The sequence below is a fragment of the Muscardinus avellanarius genome (assembly GCF_963383645.1).
Source record: "Muscardinus avellanarius genome assembly, chromosome: 13".
Classification (NCBI taxonomy): Eukaryota; Metazoa; Chordata; class Mammalia; order Rodentia; family Gliridae; genus Muscardinus; species Muscardinus avellanarius.
This window is the reverse complement of record NC_137799.1, coordinates 2,305,394-2,332,202: the sequence shown is the minus strand read 5'-3', so window position 1 is coordinate 2,332,202 and position 26,809 is coordinate 2,305,394. Positions and strand designations below refer to the sequence as shown.

General features: G+C 57.0%; 2 protein-coding genes across 2 annotated transcripts in view; one reads left to right on the top strand and one right to left on the bottom strand.

Moving 5' to 3' along the window:
* ADAMTS13 (ADAM metallopeptidase with thrombospondin type 1 motif 13) overlaps nt 1–13,402 on the bottom strand; it is a gene marked incomplete at both ends in the record, with an annotated part of 32,900 nt that extends 19,498 nt beyond the window's left edge. The window contains 15 exons of the mRNA XM_080709494.1: nt 63–126; nt 231–382; nt 1,138–1,242; nt 3,193–3,349; nt 3,788–3,928; nt 5,518–5,664; nt 5,791–5,915; nt 6,177–6,260; nt 8,408–8,550; nt 8,666–8,839; nt 9,318–9,453; nt 10,906–11,189; nt 12,160–12,226; nt 12,883–13,023; nt 13,250–13,402. Of these exons, the coding sequence (XP_080565620.1) occupies nt 63–126; nt 231–382; nt 1,138–1,242; nt 3,193–3,349; nt 3,788–3,928; nt 5,518–5,664; nt 5,791–5,915; nt 6,177–6,260; nt 8,408–8,550; nt 8,666–8,839; nt 9,318–9,453; nt 10,906–11,189; nt 12,160–12,226; nt 12,883–13,023; nt 13,250–13,402 (2,073 nt within the window). The remainder of the gene's footprint in view (nt 1–62; nt 127–230; nt 383–1,137; nt 1,243–3,192; nt 3,350–3,787; nt 3,929–5,517; nt 5,665–5,790; nt 5,916–6,176; nt 6,261–8,407; nt 8,551–8,665; nt 8,840–9,317; nt 9,454–10,905; nt 11,190–12,159; nt 12,227–12,882; nt 13,024–13,249) is intronic.
* Nucleotides 13,403–15,918: 2,516 nt separating this feature from the next.
* Nucleotides 15,919–26,506, top strand: REXO4 (REX4 homolog, 3'-5' exonuclease; the record flags this gene model as incomplete). Its single annotated transcript, XM_080709493.1, has 8 exons — nt 15,919–16,134; nt 18,347–18,687; nt 19,157–19,294; nt 19,460–19,653; nt 20,713–20,801; nt 23,828–23,902; nt 24,417–24,491; nt 26,387–26,506. The coding sequence occupies 8 exons, from the start codon at nt 15,919–15,921 to the stop codon at nt 26,504–26,506; spliced, it is 1,248 nt and encodes a 415-aa protein (XP_080565619.1).
* Nucleotides 26,507–26,809: the final 303 nt, after the last annotated feature.

Genomic DNA, 26,809 nt, shown 5'->3' with positions numbered 1-26,809 from the left:
CCTGTGGCTCCCGGCCCAGCGCTGCCCTCCCCTGCCTGCCCCCTGGCCTGAGGCAGGCCTACCTGGGTGTTGCACATCTCAGCCTGGAGGTCGGCACCGACGCACGCACGCCCCCCGAAGGCAGGTCTGAAAATGCCCACGAGGCACCAGGGTGAGAGGGGCCCGCTGCCCCCGCCAGGGCACGGGGTGGCCACTGCCCGCAGGGACTGCACCCTCCGCTCACTGGGTACCTGGGGTTGCTGCACCTCCGCCTCCTGGTGACCACACCGCCTCCGCAGGAGCGGGAGCAGGCACTGCGGGGACCCCAGCGGGACCAGTGTCCGTGCACGGCTGCCACGGGGCTCAGCTCCGCCAGCGAGCGGCAGCGGCCCTTGGAACACCACTGCGGGAGGGGACCGCTCTGTGGGCCTCTGCACAGGACCCCCCTGCACACAGGAGCAGCCACAGGACCCCAGCACACACAGGATCCCACGGCGTACAGGGACCCTGGCACACACGGCAACACCCAACGGGACCCCAGACACGGCAACAGTCACAGGGACCACCAGACACAAGGGCCCCAAAGACAGGGACCCCAAGACACACGGGAACCCAAGACACACGGGAACCCTAATACACACAGGAACCCCAAGACACAGAGGACCCAGCACACACAGGGACCCTAATATATGCAGGGACCCCAAGACACAGGGAACTCCAGTGCACACAGGGACCCTAACATGTACAGGGACCCCAAGACACAGGAGACCCAGTACACACGGGACCCCTCACACCCCCGCACCCCTCACATGCTAAAGGGAAACAGCCAGACCATGGTAGGGTCTGGTGGCCTAGTGAGAAGGTTCGGGAACACTGGGGGACCTGGGCAGGAAACTCAGACTGCTCCGACACTTGAGCAAAGCTTTTCTATAAAGCGGGGCGGGAGGGGGGATGCGGCCATTCCCCGGGATAAAGCTCTAGGCTCAGGCCCATCCCTGCCTCGCCTCGGCAGGCACAGAGCAGTCTTCCTGCCAGGGTGCAGCCCTCAAGACTGGGGCTGCCAGCCGGGGCGCCCTGTACATGCGCGCGCACACACACACACACACACACACACACACACACACACACACGTGTGCTCAGTGTGGTGCTTGCCCTGACCTTCTCCACGCCACACTCTGTCCCATCCAGGAGGGGAATGAGGAGACGGCTGCAGCGGCCTTCGTCCTGGGGCTCCGTGTGGCAGGAGAGAGCCTGGCACATGTCCTGAGAGGGGAGACAGTGGCCTGCTCAGGGACCGCCAAAGTCATCGCCCCTCCCAGACCACGGGACACTGGGACACAGACAATACCCTGCCCCGCGGCCACCGGTGAGTGTCCACCAGTAAGTGACCTGGGAGGATAAGGGGCAGCCAACTCTCAGCTATGGGGGCAGGAAAACTGGCCAGGGACGGCTGGGTTTCTCAAGCCCTCAAAAATGTTTTTCTTTCTAGGCCAGGCGTGGTGTCGCACACTTGTAATCCCAGCACTTGGGAGGCTGAGACAGGAGGATCGCACAGGTTCAAAGCCAGCCTCAGAGGCTCTCAGCAACTCAGAGAGACCCTGTTTCCAAATAAAGTATAAAATAGGTCTGAGAGTATAGCCTGGAGGCAGGAAAGCCCCTAGGTTCCACCCCCAGTACCACATACACACACTACAAAAAACAGCCGGGCGTGGTGGCGCACACTTGTAATCCCAGCATTCGGGAGGCTGACACCGGAGGATGTCACCGGAGGAGGTTCCTGGACAGCCTCAGCTACTTAGTGAGGCCCTCTACAACTCAGTGAGACCCGATTTCAAAATAAAGAATAAAAAAATAGGGCAGGGGGTGTAGCTCGGAGGTAGAATCCCCCTGGGTTCCATCTCCAGAGCCGCAAAAAAACAAAAACAAAACAAAAAAAACTACAAAAAACTAGAACTTAATTCTTTTTATTTACTTGTTTGTTTATTTATTTATTTTTGGTACCAAGGTTGAGCTTGGAACCAAAAATAAATAAAACTATACCTCAGCTCTTTTCATTTTTTAAAAAATTTCAAAACAGGGTTTCACTAAGTTCTGAGGCTGGCCTCAAATGAGCAATTCTCCTGTCTCAGCCATCTAAGTACAGGGACTACAGGAATATACCACCATACCTGGCTCTAATTCTTAATTTTTTTATGGAGGAAGGGGCCCACAGGGCAGACGGCCTGAGCTTCCGCACACCCTAGGCAGCCCTGGGAGGAAGTCCACCTCTGGGGGGGGCTCTTTATCTTGCCACCCCCTGCAAGCCACACTCAGCTGTGGACCCGGTTGGGAGGCTACATCTCGCAGGACGCCTTCTAGGCTGAGCTCGGCCTTACAAGCTGGAAGTCCTTGGTGGCTGCCTGAGACAGTGCAAGAGCCAGCTACATAATTTGTGGGCCAGTCAGACAAAATTAAGGGTTTGGTTCAAAACGTGTGTGTGTGTGTGTGTGTTTGTGTGTGTGTGTGTGTGTGTGTGTGTGTGTGTGTTTATTAGGGATTGAACCCAGGAGCATTCTACCTCCAAGCTATACCTCCAGCCCTATTTTTATTCTTTTTTGAAAGTTTCTCACTAAGTTGCACAGAGCCTCACTAAGTAGCTGAGGTTGGCTGCAAACTGAGGTCCCCACGCCTGGCTCAAAACTTTTTTTTTTTTTTTGGTGGTACTGAGAATGGAATCCAGGGCCATTCTACCTCAGAGCTATACCCCCAGTCATATTTTTCAGACTTTTTATTTTTGAAACAGGGTTTCACTGAGTTGTGAAGGGCCTCGCTAAGTAGCTGAGGCTGGCCGGATCCTCGGGAACGCTGGGATTACAAGCGTGCCCACCACGCCCTGCGGCTCGAAACCTTTTAAGGATTTAAAGAAGCCACCGAGCCAGGCGTGGGGCACAGTCTTGCAAGCCCAGCATCTGGGAGGCTGAGACAGGAGGACTGCGGTTCGAGGGCAGCCTGTTTCAAAATAAAGAATAAAAAATAGGGCCGGGGGTGTCTCCTGGAGGTTAGAATGGCCCTGGGTTCCAACCCCGATACCACAAAAAATAAAAAAATAGGAAACATAGTAAAGAAGCAACCAAGAGCGCTCAACCAAGCAGACGGTGGCGCTGCCCCCCGCAGCCCGAGGTGCCCAGGTGTAGCGGGAACACTGACGGTTGTGGCTGGCTCGGGTGGACTCACCAAGCCGTCCCTGGAGAAGGTGCAGGCCACGGCCCCCGGCCCGAAGGCTACCCCGCACTGCTCGTCTGCGCTGTAGTAGAGGCCGGGCTGCGCCACCGGTGGGCGCCCCTCAAGTCCGGACTGCGGCGGGTCCCACACGCAGCGCAACCGCCCTGTGCTACAGGGGCAGCCCCGGTCAGGCCCCCGGGCTCCCGGTGGGGCTGGGATGGGGGAGTGGGTGCAGCAGGCAGAGCCTTAGCTGGGAGGAGACCCCAGGGCTCAGGTGGATGGAGCGGGCAGGGACAGAGAAGTTGGGGGAGACGAGTCTGCGGGAACGGGCGGGGCAGATTAAACTCAGCAGGTGCAGGGGTGAGGTGGATGAAGGAGGGGTGCTAGAGTGGGGTATGCTTAGGGAGATGGCTGCTTGGGAGCGGACAGAGGGAGGATTCAGGGATTCAGGGAGGAGTGGATGCTGGGCATGGGGAGGATGGAGGGGTCCCGGGACAGGAAGTAGGGATGCGGGGAAGGGTACGGGGCTCTGGGCAGCAGGGCAGGGTGGGCATGGCAGGGGACCCTGCCAGGGTGGAGGGCAGGGCGGTGGTGGGGGGTGCGGTACCTGAGCAGGTGCTTCAGCTGCCGGCGGCTGCAGGTAGACCACACCAGGTCCCCTGGCACTGGCGCCTCACTGTCAGATGCCATCACGTAGCCGCTGGATCCGCAGCCGCTGCCCGGTGCGCCATCGTGGTCCAGCCCCAAGCTGCGGGCAGGGGTGGGGTCTGGAGCTGGGGCTGGTGTCCTGGGCCACCTCTCTCGCTCTGGCCCAGCCAGTTTTAGGGCCTTGGTCACCCCTTGGCCCTGGCACCTGCTAACCTGACTTGGCGGGACAAGTCTAGACTGCCCTGCCTCAGTTTCCTGCCTGAGTGGTGGGGAAGTGCTGGCTGCCTCCCACTTTTCTGGCTAATATCAAAAGGCTTTAGCTGGCCGCAGTGGCACATGCTTGTCCCAGCATTTGGGAGGCTGAGACAGGAGGACTGCAATTCATAGAGGGCCTCAGCTACTTAGTGAGACCCTGTTTCAAAACAAAGAATAAAAAAATAGGGCTAGGAGTGTAGTCAGAGGTAGAATGCTCCTGGGTTCAATCCTGAGTACCACAATAAAAAAAAAATAGATGCACAAGGCAAACTAATCCATGATTTTAAGAATCTGAGGAGCCGGGCGTGGTGGCGCACGCTTGTAATCCCAGCATTTGGGAGGCTGAGACAGGAGGATCATGGTTTGTGGCCAGCCTCAGCTACTTAGTGAGGCCTTCTGCAACTCAGTGAGACCCTGTTTCAAAATAAAGAATAAAAAAATAGGGCTGAGAGTGTAGCTTGGAGGTGATTATCTCTAGTATAATCTGGGATGATTTTGTGTGTGTGTGTGTGCGGTACTGTGGGTGGAACCCAGAGGCTTTCTACCTCCAGGCTATACTCCCAGACCTATTTTATACTTTATTTGGAAACAGGGTCTCACTAAGTTGCTGAGAGCCTCACTAAGTAGCTGAGGCTGGCTTTGTTTTTTTTTTTTTTTTTGTTTGTTTGTTTTTGGTGGTACTGGGGTTCCTGGAAGCCCTTCTACCTCCGGGCTACACTCCCAGACCTATTTTTACATTTTTATTTGGAAACAGGGTCTCCTAAGCCAGCGCGCGCGCCTGGCTTCGAACCTGCGCGATCCTCCTGTCTCTGCCTCCCAAGCGCGGGGATTACAAGCGTGCGCCACCACGCCCGGCTTGAGGCTGGCTTTGAACCTGCCGGATCCTCCTATCTCGGCCTCCCAAGCACTGGGATTACAAGTGTGCGCCACCACGCCCAGCTATGGGATTATTTTTAAAGCCTGTTTTTTTGTTTTTTGGTTTTTGTGGGGGTTTTTTGGTGGTACTGGGGTTCCTGGAAGCCCTTCTACCTGCGGGCTACACTTCCAGACCTATTTTTACATTTTTATTTGGAAACAGGATCTCCTAAGCCAGCACACGTGGCTGGCTTCAAACCTGCGTGATCCTCCTGTCTCTGCCTCCCAAGTGTGGGGATTACAAGCGTGCGCCACCACGCCCGGCTATAACCTGTTTTTTACCTGGTTTTCCTACAAAAGTTATTTTCTATTTGCTTTTTTTTGGGGGGGACAGTTCTTTTAATTATTCAGTAATCAAGAAGTATCAGACTTCCCTGTCTCGCCCCTACCCTTCCTAGTTCCATGGGGTCAGGGGTGTGGGCTCCCCTGGAAGGCTCTGCCAGGGCCAGCTGCCCACCAAGGCCACCCCTCCACCCTGGAGCCCAGAGCGGCTCCCTGACCAGCTGTGGACCCAGATACCTGTGCCCGATCTCATGCGCAATGGTGACCCCCAGATCGAAGCCAGTGTCCTCGACGATGAGGCAGCTCCAGGAGGAGGAGCAGGCACCCCCCAGCTGGGTGACCCCCCGAACCTGCCGGTTACCATCAGGCAGCTCCAGGTCAAACCTCAACAAGAGAAAAGCGTCGCTTGGTGGGCTCTGGTGCTTGCCGGAAGCCAGGCTCCCTGTGCCGAGGGCGGAATGTCAAGGTGTGACCCTCCCAGGCAGGTGGTGCCGTCGGGAGCTCGGCTACCTGGTGACGTAGAGGACCAGGTCGGCATGCCCTGGGTCCACATCGTCCGGGGGGTTGACCGTCCGGCTCCACTCACAGACACGCAGCAGCGACGAGGTGATGTTGGCGGCCATGCTGGGGGCCCCCTGGGGATCAAGGCGAGCCCGCCATCATGGAGCTGTGCCCAGGCTGCTGCTGGCTGCTGGCATGCCAGTCGGTCCTCATAACAACCCACTGTGTGCCCAGCTTACAGAAGGGGAAGCTGAGGCCCCAAGGAGCAGGAGAGCCGGGAAGATGGCCCGCCGGCTGCCAGCCGCCAGTTACCAAGCTCTGCCCGCCCTGGCGCGTGGGAAGGGACAACGCCAACTCTGCGCTTCAGGCTCAGTGGGCAGGGGTCCAGGGCCTACCTCGGGCTCGGTGAGAATGACCAGCTTCACCAGGTGCACCCGGATCTCAGCCCCCAGGGACGGGTCCTTCAGCAGTTCCGACCCCTGCGAAGAAGCATCGTGCCCGTGGGCAGAGCCGGGAGTCCCACTGGCAAGAGATGCCGGCCCTGGGGCTGGGAGCCAGCGAAGGGCAGGCAGCCACGCCTCCGGGCCTTGCCCAGCCCACGGCTCAGGAAGGCCAGCTGATACAAACAGACCCAGGCTGGGAGGAAAACAGACCGTGTCCTTAGTCGGGAATATTCAACGCACACCTCACTCCTCACAGTGTGCTGACCTGCCGCCCCCGCCCTGCACACACAGTGCGCCCTTCCCGCCCAGCCTCCCCTCCAGCGCCGCCCTCTGGGTCCCTGCGTCAGGGCACAGTCCTGACCCTGCACACGGCTGGTGTTCACACCAGCTTATCCTCGAGTGGACCTGGCGCCCACGCCAGCATGGTGGCTCGGCCACCTGCCAGCTGTGCGCTCCGGCTTCGCTGGCCTAGCCCAGCCTCGGCTCCCTCACCTCACCATGGAGCCGCCCTGGTGGCTGACAGATTCGGAGACAAGGAGGCTACAAGACCTTGGCTTGGGTGGCTGCCCAGTGCTGACGGTGGCTGTTACCTGGTGCCACCACCGCTTCACCACCAATTGGAGAATTGGAGGGAGGGACCTGAAGTTTGAACGCATTGGTTCCCAAGTGCCTTAGAGGACAGGCAGAAAATCTCACGTTCAGGGCTTGCAGGCAGAAAAGCTACACGTGCTTGGTCCAGGCCTGAGCCCTGCCTAGTGACAGGAGGGACCACCAGGCTGTGTGTGGCTGGGCCCGGATCTCTGTGGGATGGGGCACAGAGATCTCTTGGGGACAATGCAGGTCCGGGGGCGGGCCTCAGGTCGAGAGGGCTAGATGCGGGAGGCACTTTTTCATTTGTTCAAAATAAGTGACAAGCCTGAATCAGCCCCCCCTCCAGCCCCCACCCCCCTGGCTCCAGAGCCGATGGGTGGGGGCGGGGGAGACCAATTGTCAATCCTCGGCTGAAACTAACTTTCTAAGTGTTCCTAAAATCCAGAGGGGTTTTTGTATGTGTGTGTGTGTGTGTGTGTGTGTGTGTGTGTGTGTGTGTGTACTGGGGTTCCTGGAAGCCCTTCTACCTCCAGGCTAGGGCTACACTCCCAGACCTATTTTTATACTTTTTTATTTGGAAACAGGGTCTCTTAAGCCAGTGCATGCAGCTGGCTTCGAACCTGCACGATCCTCCTGTCTCCGCCTCCCAAGCGCAGGGATTACAAGCGTGCGCCACCACGCCCAGCACAAATCCAGAGTTTTTTAATCTTTCTAGCTTCTCGGGGGACGAATCTGGCAGTGTCCTCTGCTTCCTGTCTGACGGCACTGCAGCGTGGCGGGTGAGCCACCCATGCATGGTGGGACTGGCCCTGAGCGGCCGTTCTCTACACACGCGGGCAGTTCCACGGGCTCTCAGGCTGTGACACGACCCTCACACCGTCCTAGGCTAGGCTCCATGATTGTCCGTAACCGGGCTGACTTGTTCTGAGCTGATGGCTTGTAGGGTGATGCTCCCTGCTCCCAGACTGCAGGGACAGGATGCCTGCAGGAAAGGCAGATGGGCAGCTCACTGACTTCTAACGGTCCTGCCCTGTGCCTCCTTGAGTAGGGAACGAGAGAGATGAGAGAGAGGTGGGCGAGGTGGGCACGCTTGTAATTCCAGCACTCGGGAAGCTGAGACAGGAGGATCGCAGTTCGCGGCCAGCCTCAGGTACTTAGTGAGGCCCTTTGCAACTCAGTGAGACTCTGTCTCAAAATAAAGAAAAAAATAGGGCTGGGGGTGTAGCTTGGAGGTAGAATTTCCCTGGGTTTCACCCCCAATACCGCAAAATAAAGAACCAAGGGAGACAGAGTTGGGGAGCCAGGGGCCGGGGGGCAGCCTGCACCCCCTCTTTGCCAGGCAGTGTTAGTCAAATGGACACTGTGGAGGAGGGGGCTTGGGGCAGCTCCAGGCGATGCTGAGGGGGGCCCCCAAACCTCGCCTTCCTCCCCTGCAGGGCAGGAAGTGGAGAAAAAAAAAGCACCCTGCCTCTCCCCACCCGCCTGTCCCCACTGCACTGAGCTGTGGTCACAAGCCGGGCACAGTGGCACTGTGTCCAGAGGTTCACAAGGGCAGCCGCAGCCCCACGAAGGCCCCTGGGCTGAGGACTCACGATGTTCAGGTTGGTGAGCACATAGCGCTCTGTGTCCTCCTGGTGAGCCTGGGAGACGTCGGGGCCCACGGCTACCAGCAGCTCCAGGTGCAGCAGCCGCCCTGCGGCCCGTCTCCTTCTCTGGGGAGGGCTAGTGGGATTGCCTGGGAGGGCAGAGGAAGACAGAGGGTGAAGGTTCTAGAAAGCCAGTGGGGGGGCAGGTGATGGGAGAGAGGCTGTTGGTCTGGACACGATGGCCTTTGGAAGGCCAGAGCCCACATTCCGCGCCCACCCAAGGGCCCAGCTCCCATCGGGGACTGGCATTCGGGGATGAAGAGGGTGTGGTCCCGGAGAGGGTCTCTACGGCCATCTCATCCACGGGGTCGCCCATCCAGACGAGCCTCCCACTGCGCCCAGGGCTCTGCCCGAAGCCCCAAGGACCTCCTCTGCCTCCTGTACCCCCGTGGCCACAGGCTGGGTGACTGGGCCACTCCAAGATGGCGAGCAAAGCCCAGGCCGCCCTACTTGTGCCCGGATGCAGCCTGGCCAAGTGCGCCTGCCAGGCCTGGGAGGTGGCGGACCCTGGCTGTGTCCTGGACCATCGGGAGGGCCGGGACAGCCGGTCCCATATTCTAACCACTAGATCCCCATCTGCAACAAGGGGATCTCAGAACTGCCCCCACCATCCTGTAGCCCCAGGGATGGGGCTACAAAGACACAAGTCGGGGATGTGCTTGGTGAGCTGGGAGGGGCCCTTAGCCGCCGGTGCTGTTGTGCCCCCGGAGGCCACACACTGAGCACGTCCCCACGTGGATCCTGGAAAAGAGGCCTCCGTGGCCTCTGGGTATCTCACAGGGCCTCGTGGTATCCAGAGAGCCATCCCTCCCCTGAACTGTCCTGCGTCCCAACCTCCCTCTCCCGGGTGCTGTACCTGGTACAAACCCTGGCACAGCGAGCCTGTGGATCAGATGGGGCTGGGCGCCACTCCAGCCAGCAACCAGCTCCCAGTGCTGCCTCCTCACTGGCTGGACGTACAGTCTGTCCACACCCACCAGGATGTCGCCCTCCTGCAGAAGGAAGAGCAGACTCGCACGTGTCCTAGGAGGACCACCAAGTCATCTGCAGGAGAGGGCCTCTCTGGCTGCCGGCCTGGACTTGCCTGAGCCCTCTCCAAGTCCATCTGCAGGGAAAGCTAGGAGCCGTGGTCTTCTGGGACTGGGCTGGTACCCACTACATGCTCCCAGTGCCCCTGCCCACCCACCTTCCACAGGCCCAGTAAAAAAAAAAAAAAAAAAAAAAAAAAAAAAAAAAAAAAAAAAAGCCCATTGTAAAAAAAAAAAAAAAAAAAAGTGGGAGCCGGGCATGGTGGTGCACACTTGTAATCCCAGCATTCGGGAGGCAGAGACCGGAGGATGGCAGTTTGTGGATACCCTCAGCTACTTAGCGAGGCCCTTCGCAACTCAGTGAGACCCTGTTTCAAAAATTTAAAAAAGACTAAAAGTTAGGGCTGGGGGTGTAGCTCAAAGGTACAATGCTCCTGGGTTCCATCCCCAGTACCACACACACACACAAAGGTGTGATTCCGGTGTCCAGCAAGGCCTGTGTCAGCAGGTTAACCCTAAGTGACATCTCTCCTGGTCCAGACTGGGCCTCCCAACCAGGAACCAGGCTCCATTACAAAATAAATGGCTCTGGGTTGTGATGTGTCTCTGGTGAGCTGTTAGCTTTTTTTTGGTGGTAGAGGTACTGGGGTCCTTGGAAGCCCTTCTACCTCCGGCTACACTCCCACGGGCTACACTCCCAGACCTATTTTATACTTTTTTAAGTGGAAACAGGGTCTCTTAAGCCAGCGCGGCTGGCTTTGAACCTGCACGATTCTCCTGTCTCCACCTCCCAAGCGCGGGGATTACAAGCGTGCGCCACCATGCCCGGCGTGCTGTGAGCTTTAACAAGCTTTGCGCAGACATGTGAAACACAGGCCTTTTTTTTCCTTTTTTTTTTGTGGTCCTGAGGATGGAACCCAGGGGCATTCTACCTCCGAGATACACCCCCAGCCCTATTTTTTATTCCTTATTTTGAAACAGGGTCTCACAGAGTTGCAAAGGGTCTCACTAAGTAGTAGCTGAGGCTGTCTGCAAACCACAATCCACCTGTCTCAGCCTCCCAAATGCTGGGATTATAAGCATGCACCACCACGCCTGGCTAATGCCATCCTTCTGACAGCCAGCCTAGGCAGGCGCTGCCAGCAACGTGCTCAGGGGAGGTGCTGAGACCCAGTCACAGGGATGGTCTGAGCTCACCCGGCAGAAGTAGCAGGGCTCCTATCCCCACTCAGAGGCCTGGCTGCGAAGCCCAACTACCCTGGGGAGTCAACAAAACTACCGAGTTCTGTACGTGGCTCTGCCACCTGCTACCTGCGCGGCTGGAGACCCTTAGTGGGTCCCTCTGCGCCTGTTCCCCTCCTTAGGCCACACCCTGGGCGCACCCCGCCCCTGACACCGTCCCAAGCTTCTACTCACCAAGTGACCTGAGCAGTAGGTGACCCTGGCCACTGCGCCCAGGGGCAGCAGGGCGCGTCCTCCTGTGAAGCAGTGGTGGGGGGGCCCCCTCAGCAGCCGCAGGGAGGCGTTCACCACGCGCTCGCTGGTGAAGGAAGGGGCCAGGAGGCCCAGCTCGGGCCGGAAAGAGAAGGTGAAGCGCTGTCCCAGGGCGCTCAGGGAGCAGAGTGGGGCGCAGGATGGACCCCCAAGCCCGGCCTCAGCCTCACAGGTACAAGCGAGCAGGGCCACGGTGAACTGGGGTTCTGCGGGAGACAGGCGCTGCCTCACTCACCCGACTAGGCCCTGCACACGCCCCGGAAGAGGGCCGGGAGGTGCTGCCTTGTGAGGCCTGGGTTCCAGTCCTGCTCCTCCCTCCCTAGCACTGCTGGACAGCAAGTCACTTCTCTTCCCTGGGCTTTGTCTGGGGCCTGGGCCAGTGCTCAGCAATCTGGGCTCAGCTTTGACACAGGTGTCTCATGAGCAATGCCATGAGACTCCACATAGACCCTCTGGCTTCCCTGGAGAGCAGGAGCCCAGGCCGGTCCTAGCTGTTCTCTTCCAAGGCAGCCCAGGAGCTGGGATCCCAGGCAACAGTGTCCCAGGTCTCCAGGAGGGGCAGAGGCAGGAGGACCTGGGGCCCAGCCCTAGGCTCAGAATTGGCCCCCAGTGGTCCTCCAGCCTGGCCCCAGAGTGCATCGGGCCCAGACCACAGAGAAGCCAGAGTACACGTGGGATGGCCCCTAATTCCATCCACCCTGACCACGGGCCTGCCTGCCTCTGGCCCCCCCCACCACCAACTGTCCCACTGGGACAGAGGCTGGCACCCCAAGCCACGAGGGGCTGTCATCAAGGGAGCCACAGGACGGGATCTGGAGGGGGCTGGACCCAGCGCCTACCTTGTTTCCCATAGAAGAAATAAATATTTACTTCTAGAGAGCGAGAAACCACAAAGTTCCTGAAAATCAGCCAGTCTAGCAGAGACCATGGGCGGAAGGGACTAGCTGATTAGTGACCATCCCTTTGGGATACTGAACAGAAGCCTGGGGTCAGAACCCCAACTCTGCCGGAACACTCGGACCAGCTTTTATCAAGTTAGCAGGAAGTAACACAGCTAATTAACTGCATCTCCTCCCTCCAGAGTCACCAAAAACCCCCAGGACACTGACTCAGAAGAGGGTGCCCCACTCCGGTCCCGAGAAACTCCCAGGGCTAAGAGGATACCAGGACAAGTACCTTTGAAGGCAGCATCAGGGCCAAAGTAAGCGAACAAGTCCTCGGGCTCCAGAGCCTGGAGAAAACTCTAAGAGACAAAAAGAGATGTAGAGGGGCCGTGATGGTGCACACCAGTCACCCCAGTACTTGGGAGGCTGAGGCAGGAGCATCGCATGTTCGCGGCCAACCTCAGCCCCTTAGTGAGGTTCAAGGCCAGCATCAGCTACTTAGTGAGACCCTGTTTCAAAATTAAAAATAAAAAGGGCTGGGAGAGCAGCTCAGAGGTAGAATGCCCCTGGGTTCAACACACACACACACACACACACACACGAGAGAGAGAGAGAGAGAGAGAGAGAGAGAGAGAGAGAGAGAGAGAGAGAGAGAGAGAGAGAGAGAGAGAGAGAGAGAGAGAGAGAGAGAGAGAGAGAGAGAGAGGAGAGGGGCAAAGAGGAGGAAAGGAGGCAGGACAAAATCAGACTGAAGAGCGAGAGGGGCTGGCGAGGGAGGCAGAGAAAGGCGCTTGCTCAGGCCTGGGACAAGCTGGCGTCTGTTCATTTCACTAGAAGAAACCAATTCCTTCTTCAGGAAGCACTGTTCACCCCCCAAACCCAAGCTCAGTTCCTCCACCCAGTGCACCCTGAAGCTGATGTGCCCCCTGGAAAGAGCAAGCCCGCACCACCTCGGGGCTCTTTGCAGCCCCCCCCCCCAGGTAAGCCAGACACCATGCTCCTGCCACGAGCCCACCTGCTGGAAACCAGAGCGCCCCCAACAGCCCAGGACAAAGAAGGCGCCCGTGAGGACTCCCCGGATGCCGGTGGTGAGCAGAGGGTGGCACCTGGCCCTGGGGCAAAGCTGGCGCATCCTCAGGAGTGGCAGCACAGGGCCCTGGTGTGGAGTCTGGTCAGCGTGGAATGCAACAGCTCGGGGCCTGGCTGGGCGGGGCACTGGACACTGGGCGGCGTTTCCCCTCCAGAGCTTCCTCCAGGGCAGGGCCACAGGGTGGGCCTTGTGCAGCTCCTCCTGCTATATGACCTGGGCCTCTCTCTGGAAGACCTCAGTACAGAGCACCCCAAACCCAGTCCTGCACTGGGGTCCCCCTGGCTGTGCACACCTGGCCTCCAGGGAAGGGGCTGTCTAGCCTGGAAAGGCGGGTGCTCTGGATCCGGGGTCCCGAAAACCACATCCTGGGCTCATCCAGAATGTGGCCTTGGATGACGGACTTAGAGTCCACCCAGCTGAGTAAGGAGAGTCTGCAGGAGCCCATCGCAGCTCCGCCCGCGGCCGCCAGCCTGCCCTCCGACCTCCCTACTTCCCGGCTCCCACCGCTCTCCTGTCCCCTTTGCCCAGGGTAGAGTCCATGGCCCTCGCCGCACAGAGCCTGCCCCCTGGCCTCGGTCCACCTCGCTCCTTGACTTCCTGCCTAGCCGGCACCTGTACCAGGTGTGTGGTGGCACACAGGTGGGGAGCATCCTGGAGCAGCCTGCAGCCCCCAAACCCTGCACGCATCATTACAAACCTCCTTGCGGTCCCACTGCGCCTCCCGGGAAGTCCTACACATGCCCCGAGCTGCTCTTTCTCACCCTCCCCCATGTGGTCAGGATCCAGAATGTCCCCCAAGGTCCATCTGTTACAGGCTTGGCCTCAGCCCCCAGCACTATCGGGAGGTCGTGGCACCTCTGGGACCTAGTGGAAAGAGGTTAAGTTCCTGAGGCATGCCCCTGAAGGAGACCCTGGGACCCAGGGGTCTTTTCCCCTCTCATTCTTCACTCCCTGGCTGTCACGAGGGAGCAGCTTCCTCTGTCACACACTCCCACCATCACGTTCTATTGCCACAGACCCAAGGGCAATGGAACCGAGGGTTCAGGAACTGGAGCCTCTGAAGCTATGAGCCAAAGCAAATCTTCCCTCTTTTTAAGTTCAGCTATCTCAGGTATTTTGTTACAGTAGCAGAAAGCTGACTAGCCTATCTCCATCAGCTGGTGGGCATCAGGGGTCCAGTGCTATCTCCCCACCGCTCCATGTGCAGCCTCTCTCCTCCTTTGTTCCAGAAGGGAATGTCCACCGTTTATGCTGGGCCAGCCTGCTCCAGGTGCCCTGCCCACCTTCGCCTCCCTGAGGCTTTGCTACCCGTTCTCCTCTCTCTCCTGCACCCTGCCTGCCCTTCCATTAGAGTCGTTCATCCGTTATTCATCATTCAGCCAGCAAATGTTGAGCCACACCCTTGGATTGGACCTCTCGACGGGACCGCTGGGTATAGCCTGCTGGACTCACCTCGAAGTATAACTATAGGCAGAAAGGAGGCAGGACGAGGGCAGCCATGACTCGAAGCCCAGCGTCAAAGCCCACGTTCATGTGATTTACAAATCCAAATGTGAATTCTACTTCCACACACTTTAATCACAAGTGACTCTATTAAATCAGTTACCAAACCTTGTCCACGGGCCCATTAAAAATCTGTCTGCTGACCTGGACCTAAAGAAAAACAATTCCAGGAGTGAGTGTGTGTGTGTGTGTGTGTGTGTGAGAGAGAGAGAGAGAGAGAGAGAGAGAGAGAGAGAGAGAGAGAGTGTGTGTGTGTGTGTGTGTGTGTGTAGTACTGAGGATAGAACCTTATACTTCTGAGCTATACTCCCAGACCTATATTGTTTATTTGGAAACAGGGTCTCACTAGGTTGCTGAGGCTGGCTTCAAAAGATCCTCCTCTCTCAAACACCCAAGTACTGGGATTACAAGCATGCACCACCACACCCCGCTTGTGAATTGTATTTAGGATCTCCGTGTCATACCCTTGATCAAACACCCAAAATTACGCCAATCTCCTACCTACCGCTCAAGGTCACAAAGCTGAATAATCAAATAAAGATTTTCATCAAAAATAAAGAAAAGCCGGCCAGGAATGGTTTGCACGCTTGTAATCCCAGTACTGGAGAGGCTAGACAGGAGGATCTCAGGTTTGTGGCCAGCCTGGCTACTTACTGAGGCCCTCTGCAATTTAGTGAGAACTTGTTTCAAAATAAAGAATGAAAAATAGGGCTGGAGTGTCGCTCGGAGATAGAATGCTCCTCAGTTCAATCCCCAGTTCCGAAAAAAAAATTTTTTTAATAATAAAGAGCGAGGTATGGTGGCACACGACTAAAATCCTAGTACTTGGAGGGGGGGGTTAAAACAGTAAGGTTGCAGGTTCAAGGAGCGCCTCAGGATCTTAATGAGATCCTCAGCAACTCAGCAAGACCCTGTTTCAGAATAAAAAATGAGCCGGGTGTGGTGGCGCACGCTTGTAATCCCAGCGTTTGGGAGGCTGAAACAGAAGGATCGCACAGGTTCGAAGCCAGTCTCAGCTACTAGGCTCTCAGCAACTTAGACCCTGTTTCGAAATAAAATACAAATAGGCCAAATGAAATACAAAATGAAATACATAATCACGCCCCGCCACGATGGTACGCGGACAGAGGCCCCCAGATCGCTTCCGGCGTCCTCATTTCCCATCCCCGCCCCGGATCTTGGTGAGAGTCCGGGCTTATCCCATCCCCCGGCCCTATTTCTGGGCGGACGAACGGCCCTGCCCGGCTTCCGGCCTGCGGAACCAAAGTCGCACACCCTGTTTCCAGCCGGTCGTAAAATCAGGACCACTTCCGGGCACTTTTCTACGCGCACGTTCGGAGGCATGTTCGGAGGCCTGCGGAGCGTGCGGGGTCACTTCCGGGTCACTTCCGGGGTCGTTCCGGGTCTCTTCCGGTGCCGGGAGCGAGGGCCGGCCGGCCGGCGAGTGAGCGCACCGGGATGAAGGCGAAGGCCCCGGCTTCCGAGCGCGCCCCGGGCGTCCCTGTGGCCCGGCCGGGACCTGTCGGGAAGGCGGCTCGGAAGAAAAAAAAGAGGTTCTGGAAGAGCAAAGCGCCAGGAGGAAGCGGGGCGCCGGGGGGCGGCCCCAGAGCTGTCGCGGGGCGGCCGCCCAAGGCCCCGGAGGACTTTTCTCAGAACTGGAAGGCGCTGCAAGAGGTGAGGCCGGAGGGAGCCCCGGCGGGCGCAGCCGCCCCGCAAGCCCGGCGATCGCGCGTTGGAGCCCGAGCCGCGCAGCGCGTTCACCGGGAAGGCGCTTGGTCGGAGGTATTGAGCCTGCGGCCAGCGCGGAGCAGGCACGGGGCTTGGAGGGTCCGGCAGTGCTCGGGGCCTTCCAGGAGCTGGTAGCTGAGAGCAGTTGTCTCCAGGTATTTCACTCTTAAAATGTGCACTGAGCCGAGCGTGGCGGCGCACGCCCATCATCCCAGTACTTGGGAGGCTGAGACAGGAGGTATCCGGATTCGCGGACAGCCTCGGCTACTTAGCGAGGCTTTGTTTCAAAATAAATAATGAAAAATAGGGCTGGGGCTATAACTCGGAGGTAGAATGCTTCTGGGTTTCATCCCCAATACCGCAATAACAACAACAATAATAATAGTGATATAATGTTTACTTTGTTGTAGGATCTGTGCGGTATGTGTGCTCTTATCTAGTCCCGAGAGGCATTTATAATTATTTATTCATTGTGGTGCTGGGGATTGAACTCAGGGGCATTCTACCTGTAAACTACACCACCAGCCCTATTTAGTTTTTTTTAATTTGGTCTTTATGTTGCTGAGAACATTGCTAGATTGCAGAGGCTGGCCTTGAGCCTGAGATGTGGCACTTGCTCCGTGCTTCACGTATCAGTTCTGTCTGTGTCCCTTGGGGTGAGCTGCTGATAGTGTCCCTGTTTTTCAGATGGGGAAACTGAGGCACGGAGAGCCGAAGGGCCTTGCCCTGAGGTCACACAGCTCGTAAACAGTAGACCCGGGCAGCAGGTTTACACATTTTGACTCAGTGCTCTTTGCTGTTATTTGATCTTCAAACAATTTTTTAAGTATATGTCATGGAGCCTCAGTGAAAACGGAGCGAGTAAAGAACTTCTTGAACTACTCGTGCTCTGCTGTGTCTCTGGGCGTTCCTAACAAGACTTCCGTCTTGGTGCTGGGGCCAGTCGGACCCCATGGGCAATCCCAGGGTTCTGTATGAGCTCCTAAGCACTAGCTCTTTTTCTTTCTCCCAAGAAAGTAAATCAGAATTAAAGCATGGAAGGAATGGTTGCTACAGGGCAATCTTTTGAGTTTTCTCTGATTCCTCTAACAAGGAAGTCAGTTAGGTCTTTAACTGCTACGGGAACAGGTAAGTACAAACCCATCTCGTCATTTCTCAGGCGTGCCACAGGCCAGGGTCTTAAGAGAGGTAGGGAACAGTCTGGCTAGGGATTTGAACACCAGGAGGAAGTAGGGTTCCAAGATCAGAGCTGTGGCTGCCAGCAGCCCCCATTTGACAGGAGCTTTTCTTGGCACTGAACTCTCGCTCTGTCTCCCTGAGACCTTGAGCAGTACCAGCCCACGAGGGAAGTGGCCACCATGCTGTGGAGTGCTGACCTGAGCCACAAGGATGTAACTAACCAGCTTCACATCAGTTCAGGCCACAGCGAGGCGCTGTGCGGTGGCTTGTCACTCAGGTGCTTAAGGCACAGAATATGAGTTTAAAGTTTGTAAGAATGGCCGGGCACGGTGGGCACGCTTGTAATCCCCGCGCTTGGGAGGCGGAGATAGGAGAATCGCGCAGGTTTGGAGCCAGCCTCGCTGGCTTAAGAGACCCTGTTTCCAAATAAAAATATAAAATAGGTCTGGGAGTGTAGCCCAGAGAAGGGTTTCCAAGAACCCCAGTACCACCAAAAAAAAAAAGTTTGTAAGAATGAGCCGGGCGTGGTGGTGCACGCTTGTAATCCCAGTACTTGGGAGGCTGAGACAGGAGGATGCAGGTTTGCAGCCAGACTCAGCTACTTAGGTCCTCTGCAACTTTAGTGAGACCCTGGTTAAAAAGGAGGAATGAGAAAGTTGGGATGTAGCTCAGAGATGGAATGCCCCTGGGTTGAATCCCCAGCACCACAAAACATACATAAAGTTTTATAAGAATTAAGGGGTATGAAATTGTGCATTACAGTAAAGTAATCACGAAGCCTTTATCACTAATGACTTACAGGGAAAACAAGGCTTTTCCAAACTATTCCAAAAGTCACATCAAGGGTGCTGACAAGTATTTGTAGAAGTGATCATAATATATGTTTGTCTATGCATATGTATACACCCATACAAGCTTTTCAGTCTACTGAATGTAAATTCCAGGTTAAAACTTTGTATCTTATTTTGGGTCCTCTTAGCTGTTAAAGGAGAAGTCACAGACCCCAGGAAAGCCGCTTGTGGTCTCTCAAGTGGACTCCAGAAAGCAGCCTGACGTGACCCAGCAGAACAGCAAAGCGATCTCAGATACAGCCAAGGGAGGTGAGGAGCCAGCAAGAGACCAGGAGGCCCCCGGGGGAGCCCTCGCCTCGGGGCCTGAGAGGGGCAGGAAGGTGCCCGTGGCCACCATGACGGCCAGCAGGGCGGAGGACAAGAAGCGGACACGTGGTGCCGTGTCTTTGCCGCGAGGAGACGTCAAGCATAAGAGGCGGAAAGCTCCGGAAGCGGCGTCTGTGGCCTCGGCTCCGGCCCCACCCACCGAGTGAGTACTGCCACCTCCGCCCTAGCACCCGGCCAACGTGGCCCTCAGGGCCAGAACGGGCCGGGATGCCGCTGCTGAGAAAAGGTCCAGAGGCTGCACGGCTGGGCGCCGCCCCGGCCCCAGCACCTCGGCCTGGTCCCCGCTCACCTGTTGACCCAGAGTGGGCAAGAGGAAGGCCAGCTGGCCTCAGCCCCCGCTGCGTCTCTGGCGCCAACACAGAGCTCAGACGTAGTGGCGCCCCGTGCACCTCAGCATGGTCGTCTGCGCAGTCCCGAGGATACAGGTGGCGTGCGTGGCTCCGTGCTGGTGATGCTTAGTAAGCCCTGTGGAGGGCCCCCAGGCGGGAGGCCCGGAGCTGGTGGCCATCTGTGGGTGGCACAGCTGCAGACGATGCGGTGGCATCAGACCTCCCAGGTGCTGGGATTCGGGGCTCATGCCACGGTACCAGCTTCCTGCCTTTGTCTCTTAGGGAAGACATCTGGTTTGATGATGTGGACCCAGCAGATGTTGAAGCTGCTATAGGCCCGGAGGCAGCCGATGTCCTGAGAAGACAGCTGGGGCAGAGCAAGAGGAGTGTGACCCTGGAGAAGGCGCAGGCCTTCGGCGGGTATGCGGGCCTGGGCTGGGCGGGGCGGGCAGCCTTCCCAGGCGAGGCTCTACAGGGACAGGGCCCCTCCAGCTGAGGGAACAGGCGCCACCCAGGACCTGCCAGGGCTGCGGCCGCCTGACACGTCTCAGGTGTGCTGTACGAGGCCTCTTGTCTTCTCCTCAGCCTGACCAGAGCCTTGGCCATTGATTGCGAGATGGTGGGCGTGGGACCCCAGGGGGAGGAGAGCATGGTGGCCCGAGTGTCCCTCGTGAACCAGTACGGGAAGTGCGTTTATGACAAGTACGTGCAGCCGACCGAGCCCGTGACGGACTACAGGACAGCGGTCAGTGGGGTCCGGCCCCAGGACCTCAAGCAGGGTACGGCACCAACAGTGCAGGAGTGTAAAGCGGGCGGCTCTGTTCGTTTCTGTCCCTCTCTGCTTTTCTCCTCCGGAGCAGGCAGCATCAGAGGAGCCCTGGCCCTTCTTACCTTCCCGGGCGATCTCTTGTCAAATACGGAAGCGTCCACGTCTCCCGCTTCAGTGCCCGGGCCACCCACTACCACAGGATGGCTCCTGAATTGCCTTGCGTTGTTGGGGCCGATCTGGGTCGCTTCCAGCAGGCTCCCCGTGGCTGTGATACTGAAAATAGGGTAGACTAGGGCGTGGTGGCTCATTCCAGAAACCCAGGACTCAGGAGGCTGAGATGGAGAGCCTCAGCTTCAAGCCCCTTGGCAACTTAGCAAGCCCCTATTTGGAAATAACAAAGAGCTGGTGTCTACCTCAGAGGCAGACTCCCCTGACCCAGTCCCCAGTACCAAAAGAGAAACGGAAGGCTTGGTGCAAGGCATGAGCTGGCAGCGGGGGCGGGGGGCTGCGAGGCTGAGGGCGCTGCTCCGCTCCGAGCTGGCCCTGGGCCTCGGGCGGCTCCACACACTGCCCGGCTGCCTCAGCGGCTGCTCAGAGCACAGGCCGCCCCATGTCTCGGCTGCGCTTCAGAAGGGCGGCTGCTCTGATCGCTCTGGCCACAGGTGGGCGGTCTCCTGGTGCTTCCGGGACCCTGCCTGGTGAGGGTAAGAGTGAGGGCAGTTCCCGGGGCATCGTGATGAGCGCGTGAGCAGGTGGCCTGCTTCCAAGCCTGCTGTAGGGCAGTGCCTCCTCTGTGCATGGGGCCAGGCTTGCTTTTTCCACTTGGGAAGTCAGAATGCACAAAGCCTAGAGGAGCTGAAGCTGTGCGGTCAGGTGGCCCCAAGACAGCCTAAGTGTTTGCAGACTGGTGCCAGCCCAGACCCAGGTGGTTGGCAGCATCCGAGCCCGGTCCCTCCAGCGAGCACCCGAGACGTGGTGTCCCTCCAGCCTCCTGCTCCCTGCCTGCCTGCGAGGCCCTTCTAGGGTGGGTGGGCCTCTCAGAAAGTCACGTCTTTGTGTTGATTTTCAGGAGAAGAATTTGAAGTCGTGCAGAGGGAAGTAGCAGAGATGCTCGAGGGCCGAATTCTGGTGGGGCACGCACTCCACAACGATTTAAAGGTGAGGTTGGGGCCTCCTGGTTCCCAGGCCCGCTCTCCCTCTCCCGGTTTTCTGCATGCTCACCTAGTTCTGCCACTGCGTTTCTGAGTTTGCACTGCACTGGGCACACGCTGGCGGTGATGTCAGGCCTCCTCACCAGGCTCCCGCTGTGCTCCAGAGCCTGGCTGGGACTGGTTTGGATAGCCCTGGCCACGCTGGAGCTCCGGGCCTGAGCAGCCTGCGGCCCTGCCCTGGAGTGAGGGGCTGGCCTGGGGCTCGCAGGTGCCTTCGAGGGATGCCTGTTCCACAGGGCGGAAGGCTGACGCCTGCTTGTCCACCTGGGACCAGGTCCCTTGGGCAAGAAACTTGTTTTCAAGCCAGGCGTGGTTGCACACACTTGTAATCCCAGCATGCACTCGGGAGGCTGAGACAGGACAATCGATGTTCACCGACAACCTCAGCTACTTAGTGAGGCCCTTTGCAACTCAATGAGACCCTGTTTCAAAATTAAGAATAAAAAATAGGGGTGGGCGTGTAGCTCGGAGGTAGAATGCCCTGGGTCCCATCCTCAGTACTGCAAAATAAAATTATTTCCCTGGCAGAAGCCCTTGTGGATGTTGCCTGACCCCGTCCAGCTTCTGTCTGCTGGAGTGTCGCTCTGATGCTAGGGATGTGGCTTTGTGTCTTCCCCGGCCTTCTGGGAGAAAGCCAACCTGGGAATGGTGGGTCACTTTAAGGTCTGGGCCAGCGCCTGCGTGCTTTCCTTAAAGGAAGCAGCGGGGCCAGGCACGGTGACACACCTGTAATCCCAGCATTTGGGAGGCTTCAACAGGAGATCACAGGTTCAAGGCCAGCCTCAGCAACTTAGTGAAACCCTGTTTCAAAATGAAAGAAGCCAGGTGTGGGGTGCACGCCTGGAATCCCAGTACTTGGGAGAGTGAGACACGAAGATTGTAGGTTCAAGGCCAGCCTTAGCTATTTAGCCAGACCCTGTTTCAAAATAAAAAAATAGAGCTGGGGATTATAACTTGGAGGTAGAATGTCCCTGGGCTCAATTCCCAGAGTAGCACTAAATAATAAATGAATATAAAAGAAATTTTAAAACGATAGGCCTGGGGGGTGGAGGCCAGAGGTAGAATGCCCCTGGGTTTAGTCCCCAGAACCACAGGAGCCCCGTGCCCGTCAGGAAAGCTGCGCTGAGCCCCCCCCCTCCCCCCGGTCGTCCTCGTGGCCGTCCAGGTGCCCAGACAGCAGCCTTGCTGCCGTCCCAGCACTAACCCTTTGCAAACATCCCACTTTTTTGGGGGTGGGGGTCTGGGGATGGGATGGAACACAGGGGCATTCGACCTCCGAGCTATACCCCCTGCCCTTTTTTATTCTTTATTTTGAAAACAGGGTCTCACTAAGTTGTGAAGGGCCTCACTAAGTAGCTGAGGCTGTCCGTGAACCGCGATCCTCTGGTCTCATCCTCCTGAATGCTGGGATGACAAGCGTGCACCACCACACTCCGCAATATTCCACATTTAAGTCTGCCTTTATAGATGGCAGGGCTGGGCCTCGGGGAGGTTAAGCGTTCCCAAGTACGTTTGCTGCAAGCCTGGACGCCCCGTCCCCTCCAGCCACCCTGAGCCTCCGAGTTGGCACAGGCAGCGCGGACTCAGCTGCCCCGGCGGGCTGGGACTAGGAGGGAAGTGTTAGTCCAGCCCACCTCTTCACAGTGGCCACCGCCCCAGGGCTCGCAGCCTCCAGCCTCGGCTTCCTGGGTGCTTGGTTAGGACTTTATGGGTGGGCAGAGTGGGCGCTGTCCTTGCTGAGCCCAGCACTGCAACTGAGCAGCAGCCTGTGGAGCCCTAGAGGCCTGGGGGACGTTTCAGGACCCTCCAAATGCTGCTTTAGATTTCCTCTCAAAATGAATGGAGCTGTGCGTGGTGACGTGTGCCTATACGCCTCGTGACTCAGGAGGCAGAAGCAGGAGGATCAGAGGTTTGAGGCCAGCCTTGGCATTTAAGCAAGAACCCATCTCAAAATAAATAAATGTAACTCACAAACCCTGGGTTCAGTCTCAGTACTCCAAGTTTAGGGCTGGGATATATCTCAGTGGTAGAGCACCTGCTTAGCACATGTGAAGCCCTGGGTTCCTACCACCAAAAAGGTAAAAAACAGTGTTTTCTAAAAGCTGACAAACGCCATCTCCCTGCTCCTGCACCTTCAGGGACTCCCATGTGTCGCCTGTCCCCCCACCAACACACACGAGTCGCTTGTACGGACCGCGTGGGAGACGCCAAGGCACTGGGCTGGGTCACAAGATGAGCCGCCATAATCTCATTGCAGACATTCTTGTGTGGGACCAACTTGAATTCAGGAGTCGGTTGCTGGTTAATTGATGATTGATTCTTTTTCTTCTTTCTCAATTTCTAGATTTTATTTTTATTTTTTGGTACAGGAGATTGAACCCAGAGGTATTCTATCTCTGAGCTACAACCCCAGCCCTTTTTTAAATTATTTATTTATTTATTTATTTTTGTGGTACTGGGGTTCCTGGAAGCCCTTCTACCTCCAGGCTACACTCCCAGACCTATTTTTATATTTTTATTTGGAGACAGGGTCTCTTAACCCAGCGCGGCTGGCTTCGAACTTGCGTGATCCTCCTGTCTCCACCTCCCAAGCGCGGGGCTTACAAGCGTGCGCCACCACGCCTGGCTAAAATTTTACTTTGAAATTGTCTAAGCTGCTGAGGGGCCTCATCAGGTTGTTGATGCTGGCCTCAAACCTGCAGCCCTCCTGTCTCCGCCTCCCAAGTACTGTACTAACAGGTATGCGCCACCACGCCGGCTAAGGTACTGTGATTACTGTGGTTCTCATTGTTGAGCATTATCACCTAAAGTCCCGGTGATCGATTTTTTTCACAAATTCAAGTTCATATCTGTACCCTTTTTTTCTGTGTGTGTTAAATATAGGAGGCTCCTTACAGGGTGTTACTTGGGAAAAAGGGGTTCCATTGCCACAAATTAAAAATGAAAATGCTTGTCACTGTTTTTTTCCCCTAGGTCCTGTTTCTTGATCATCCAAAGAAGAAGATCCGGGACACACAGAAGTACAAGCCTTTCAAGCGTCAAGTAGAGGTGCTTGGCCGTGGCTCGCGGCAGGCGGCGTCTTCTGTGGCCCCATACCTTACTCCTTGCTTCACCTCTGAGACAAATCCTAAAACTAGGGCTGGGGACGTAGCTTCAGTGGGAGAGGCTGCCTGGCAGGCGCAGGCAGAGGGAGGAGTGGAGAGTTCTCTGCACGCAGCTCTGTGTGGCAAGTCCCGGTACGCGCACGCTGCCCCAGAGGTGCCGGGGCAGAGCCGGCCCTGGAGACCATGAGGCCGAGGGTGAAAGCCTCGGGATCTCACCCCTGCCCGGGGCCCTGCACGTGCTAGTCCAGCTCCTCCTCCGTCAGCCAGCGGGCTGGGGTCGCCAGCCTGCCCTGGCTCACGGCTGCAGCCCGAAATGCCACGGTACTCTCAGTAAATGGCAAACCACAGTCCACAGGTTGGTTCGGAAGCCAGCTTCTTCCTGCTCAGTGAAGCGCCCTTCTCACCTCGGCTCTGCGAGGCGCCCAGCCTGGTGTGCTGAGTGCTGTCTCTTCTTGCAGAGCTCAAGGCCGTCTCTGAAGCTCCTTTCAAAGAAAATCCTGGGGATCGAGGTCCAGCAGAAGGAGCACTGCTCGGTAAGTGCGGCCTTGGGGGGCAGTCCTTGGGGTCGAGGACTGCCCCTCACCTCAAGACCCAGGCACGTGTCACCTGACAGGCACGGGAGAGATGAGGCCTGGGCAGGTTCTTTAGGAGGATGTTTAAAAGTTGAAACAGAGAGGGGCTCACAAAGTCTTAAGTGTTTACATTTAATTAACATTAAAAATGCTATATTATAATTTGGAAGCAGGGCATATTGGCACATGCTTGTAATTCCAGCATTCGGGAGGCTGAGATTAGAGGATCGCAGTTCAAGGACAGCCTCAGCTACTTAGTGAGGCCCTTTGCAACTCAGTGAGACCCTGTTTCAAAATAAAGAGTAAAAATAGGGCTGGGATGTAGCTCAGAGGTCGAGTGTCCCTTGGTTCTAAACCCAGTACCGGTAAAAAAAAAAAAAAAAAAAAAAAAAAACATAAAAATTGGAGAAAAGCTCACCGGTCCAACTGAAGGTGGTGTTAGTCCATTTTCTTCTGCTGTAATGAAACGCTCAAGACTGGGTACTTTATGAAGAAAAGAGGTTTATTTGGCTCACAGTCTGAAGCTCAAGGACAAGGTGCGGGCATCAGCCTAGGTGGAGGCGCCTGTGGGAGAGGGAGAGGTCCCTCGCAGCCCAGGAAGCCAGAGAGGGTCTTCTCATACAGCTCTTTCACAAGAATTAGCTGGGGCCTTAGAACTACGACTGCCTCCGAGGGCTGGCCCAGTGACCCCTCTGGCCCCCTTTCACAGGTCCACCACTGGCACTCGAGGACCAGGCCTCGGGCACACGGACCCTTAGGGGCAAAACGTCACCCCATAGTGAAGCCCCTTTAGAAATGTGTGGCCCAGCCAGGCGTGGTGGCTCACACTTGTAATCCCCACGCTTGGGAGGCGGAGACAGGAGGATCACGCAAGTTTGAAGTCAGCCGCACTGGCATGAGAGACCCTGTTTCCAAAAATAAAAAAAGTATAAAATAGGTCTGGGAGTGTAGCCCGGAGGTAGAAGGGCTTCCAGGAACCCCAGTACCACCAAAAGAAAAAAAAGAAAAAAGAAATGTGTGGCCCAAGCCAGGTGCAGTGATGCACACCTGTAGGCCATGACTTGGGAGGCTGATGGGGACCACAAGTTTTAAGGCCAGTGAGAGGCAACTCAGCAAGGCCTTGTTTTTAAAATGAAATATAAGGTGGGTTCATACTTTTAATCCCAGTACTTGGGAGGCTGAGATATGAGGATCGCAAGTTCACAGCCAGCCTCAGCTACTTAAGGCCCTCTGCAACTCGATAAGACCCTGTTTCAAAATACAGAATAAAAAATAGGCTGAGCGTGGTGGGCACGCTTGTAATCCCAGCGTTCGGGAGGCTGAGACAGGAGAATCGCAGCTCACGGACAGCCTCAGCTACTTAGTGAGGCCCTTCCCAACTCAGTGAGACCCTGTATCAAAATAAAAAGACTTAAAAATAGGACTGGAGGTGTAGCTCAGAGGTACAATGCCTCTGGGTTCCATCCTCAATACTGCAAAAAAAAAAAAAATTAAAAAATAGGGCTGAGGGTAGAATGTTCCTGGATTCAATCCTGGGCACCACAAAAAAGGAAGGGAAGCAGGTAGGTAGGTGAGGCCGGGCCTCTGCTCCACAGGCCGCGCTGACAGTAGGTGCCTGGTCCCTGCGCCCAGCACCAAGCCCCCAGCTCCCTGCCGAGGAGCCCGAGGAGGCAGGTCGGTGTTCGCCCCTTGGCTGTGGGGGTCCCCTTTCTTCTTGGAGGTGCAGGGGGGTTGGACAGGTGTGGGTACAGCCGCTCTGTTTCCCAGCGCAGTGCCTGGTGCCAAGGCTCGGGGACCCTGGGCCCGTGGTCACACAGTGCACAGCCCGGCAGTGAGTGTTGTCGTGTTCTCTCCAGATCCAAGATGCCCAGGCAGCCATGAGGCTCTACGTCATGGTGAGGAAGGAGTGGGAGAGCACTGCCCGAGACAGGCGCCCCCCGGCCCCCACCCCAGGCAGCCGCAGCAAGAGCGCTTAGCCCGCCGCTGAGTCGGGACCAGCCCACGGGACTCTGGTGCAGTGTTTCCGAGCCAGGGCCGTGGGGGTGCCTCGGGAGCGCCCCCGCTGGCCTCCGCCGTCCTGCCACACCTGTCCGTCTGGGCAGGAAGGCAGAGCAGGCATGCCCATGTCTCTACTGTCAGTGAACACCAGGGAGGACAGCGCCTGGGCTGCCCTGCACGGGCCCGACGGCGCTCAGCCTGGTAGTCAGCGTCATGCTCCGAGGCAGCCACTTCTCCTGTTGTGTGGAACGGGACAGGCTGCTCTGGACCTAAGACCTAGC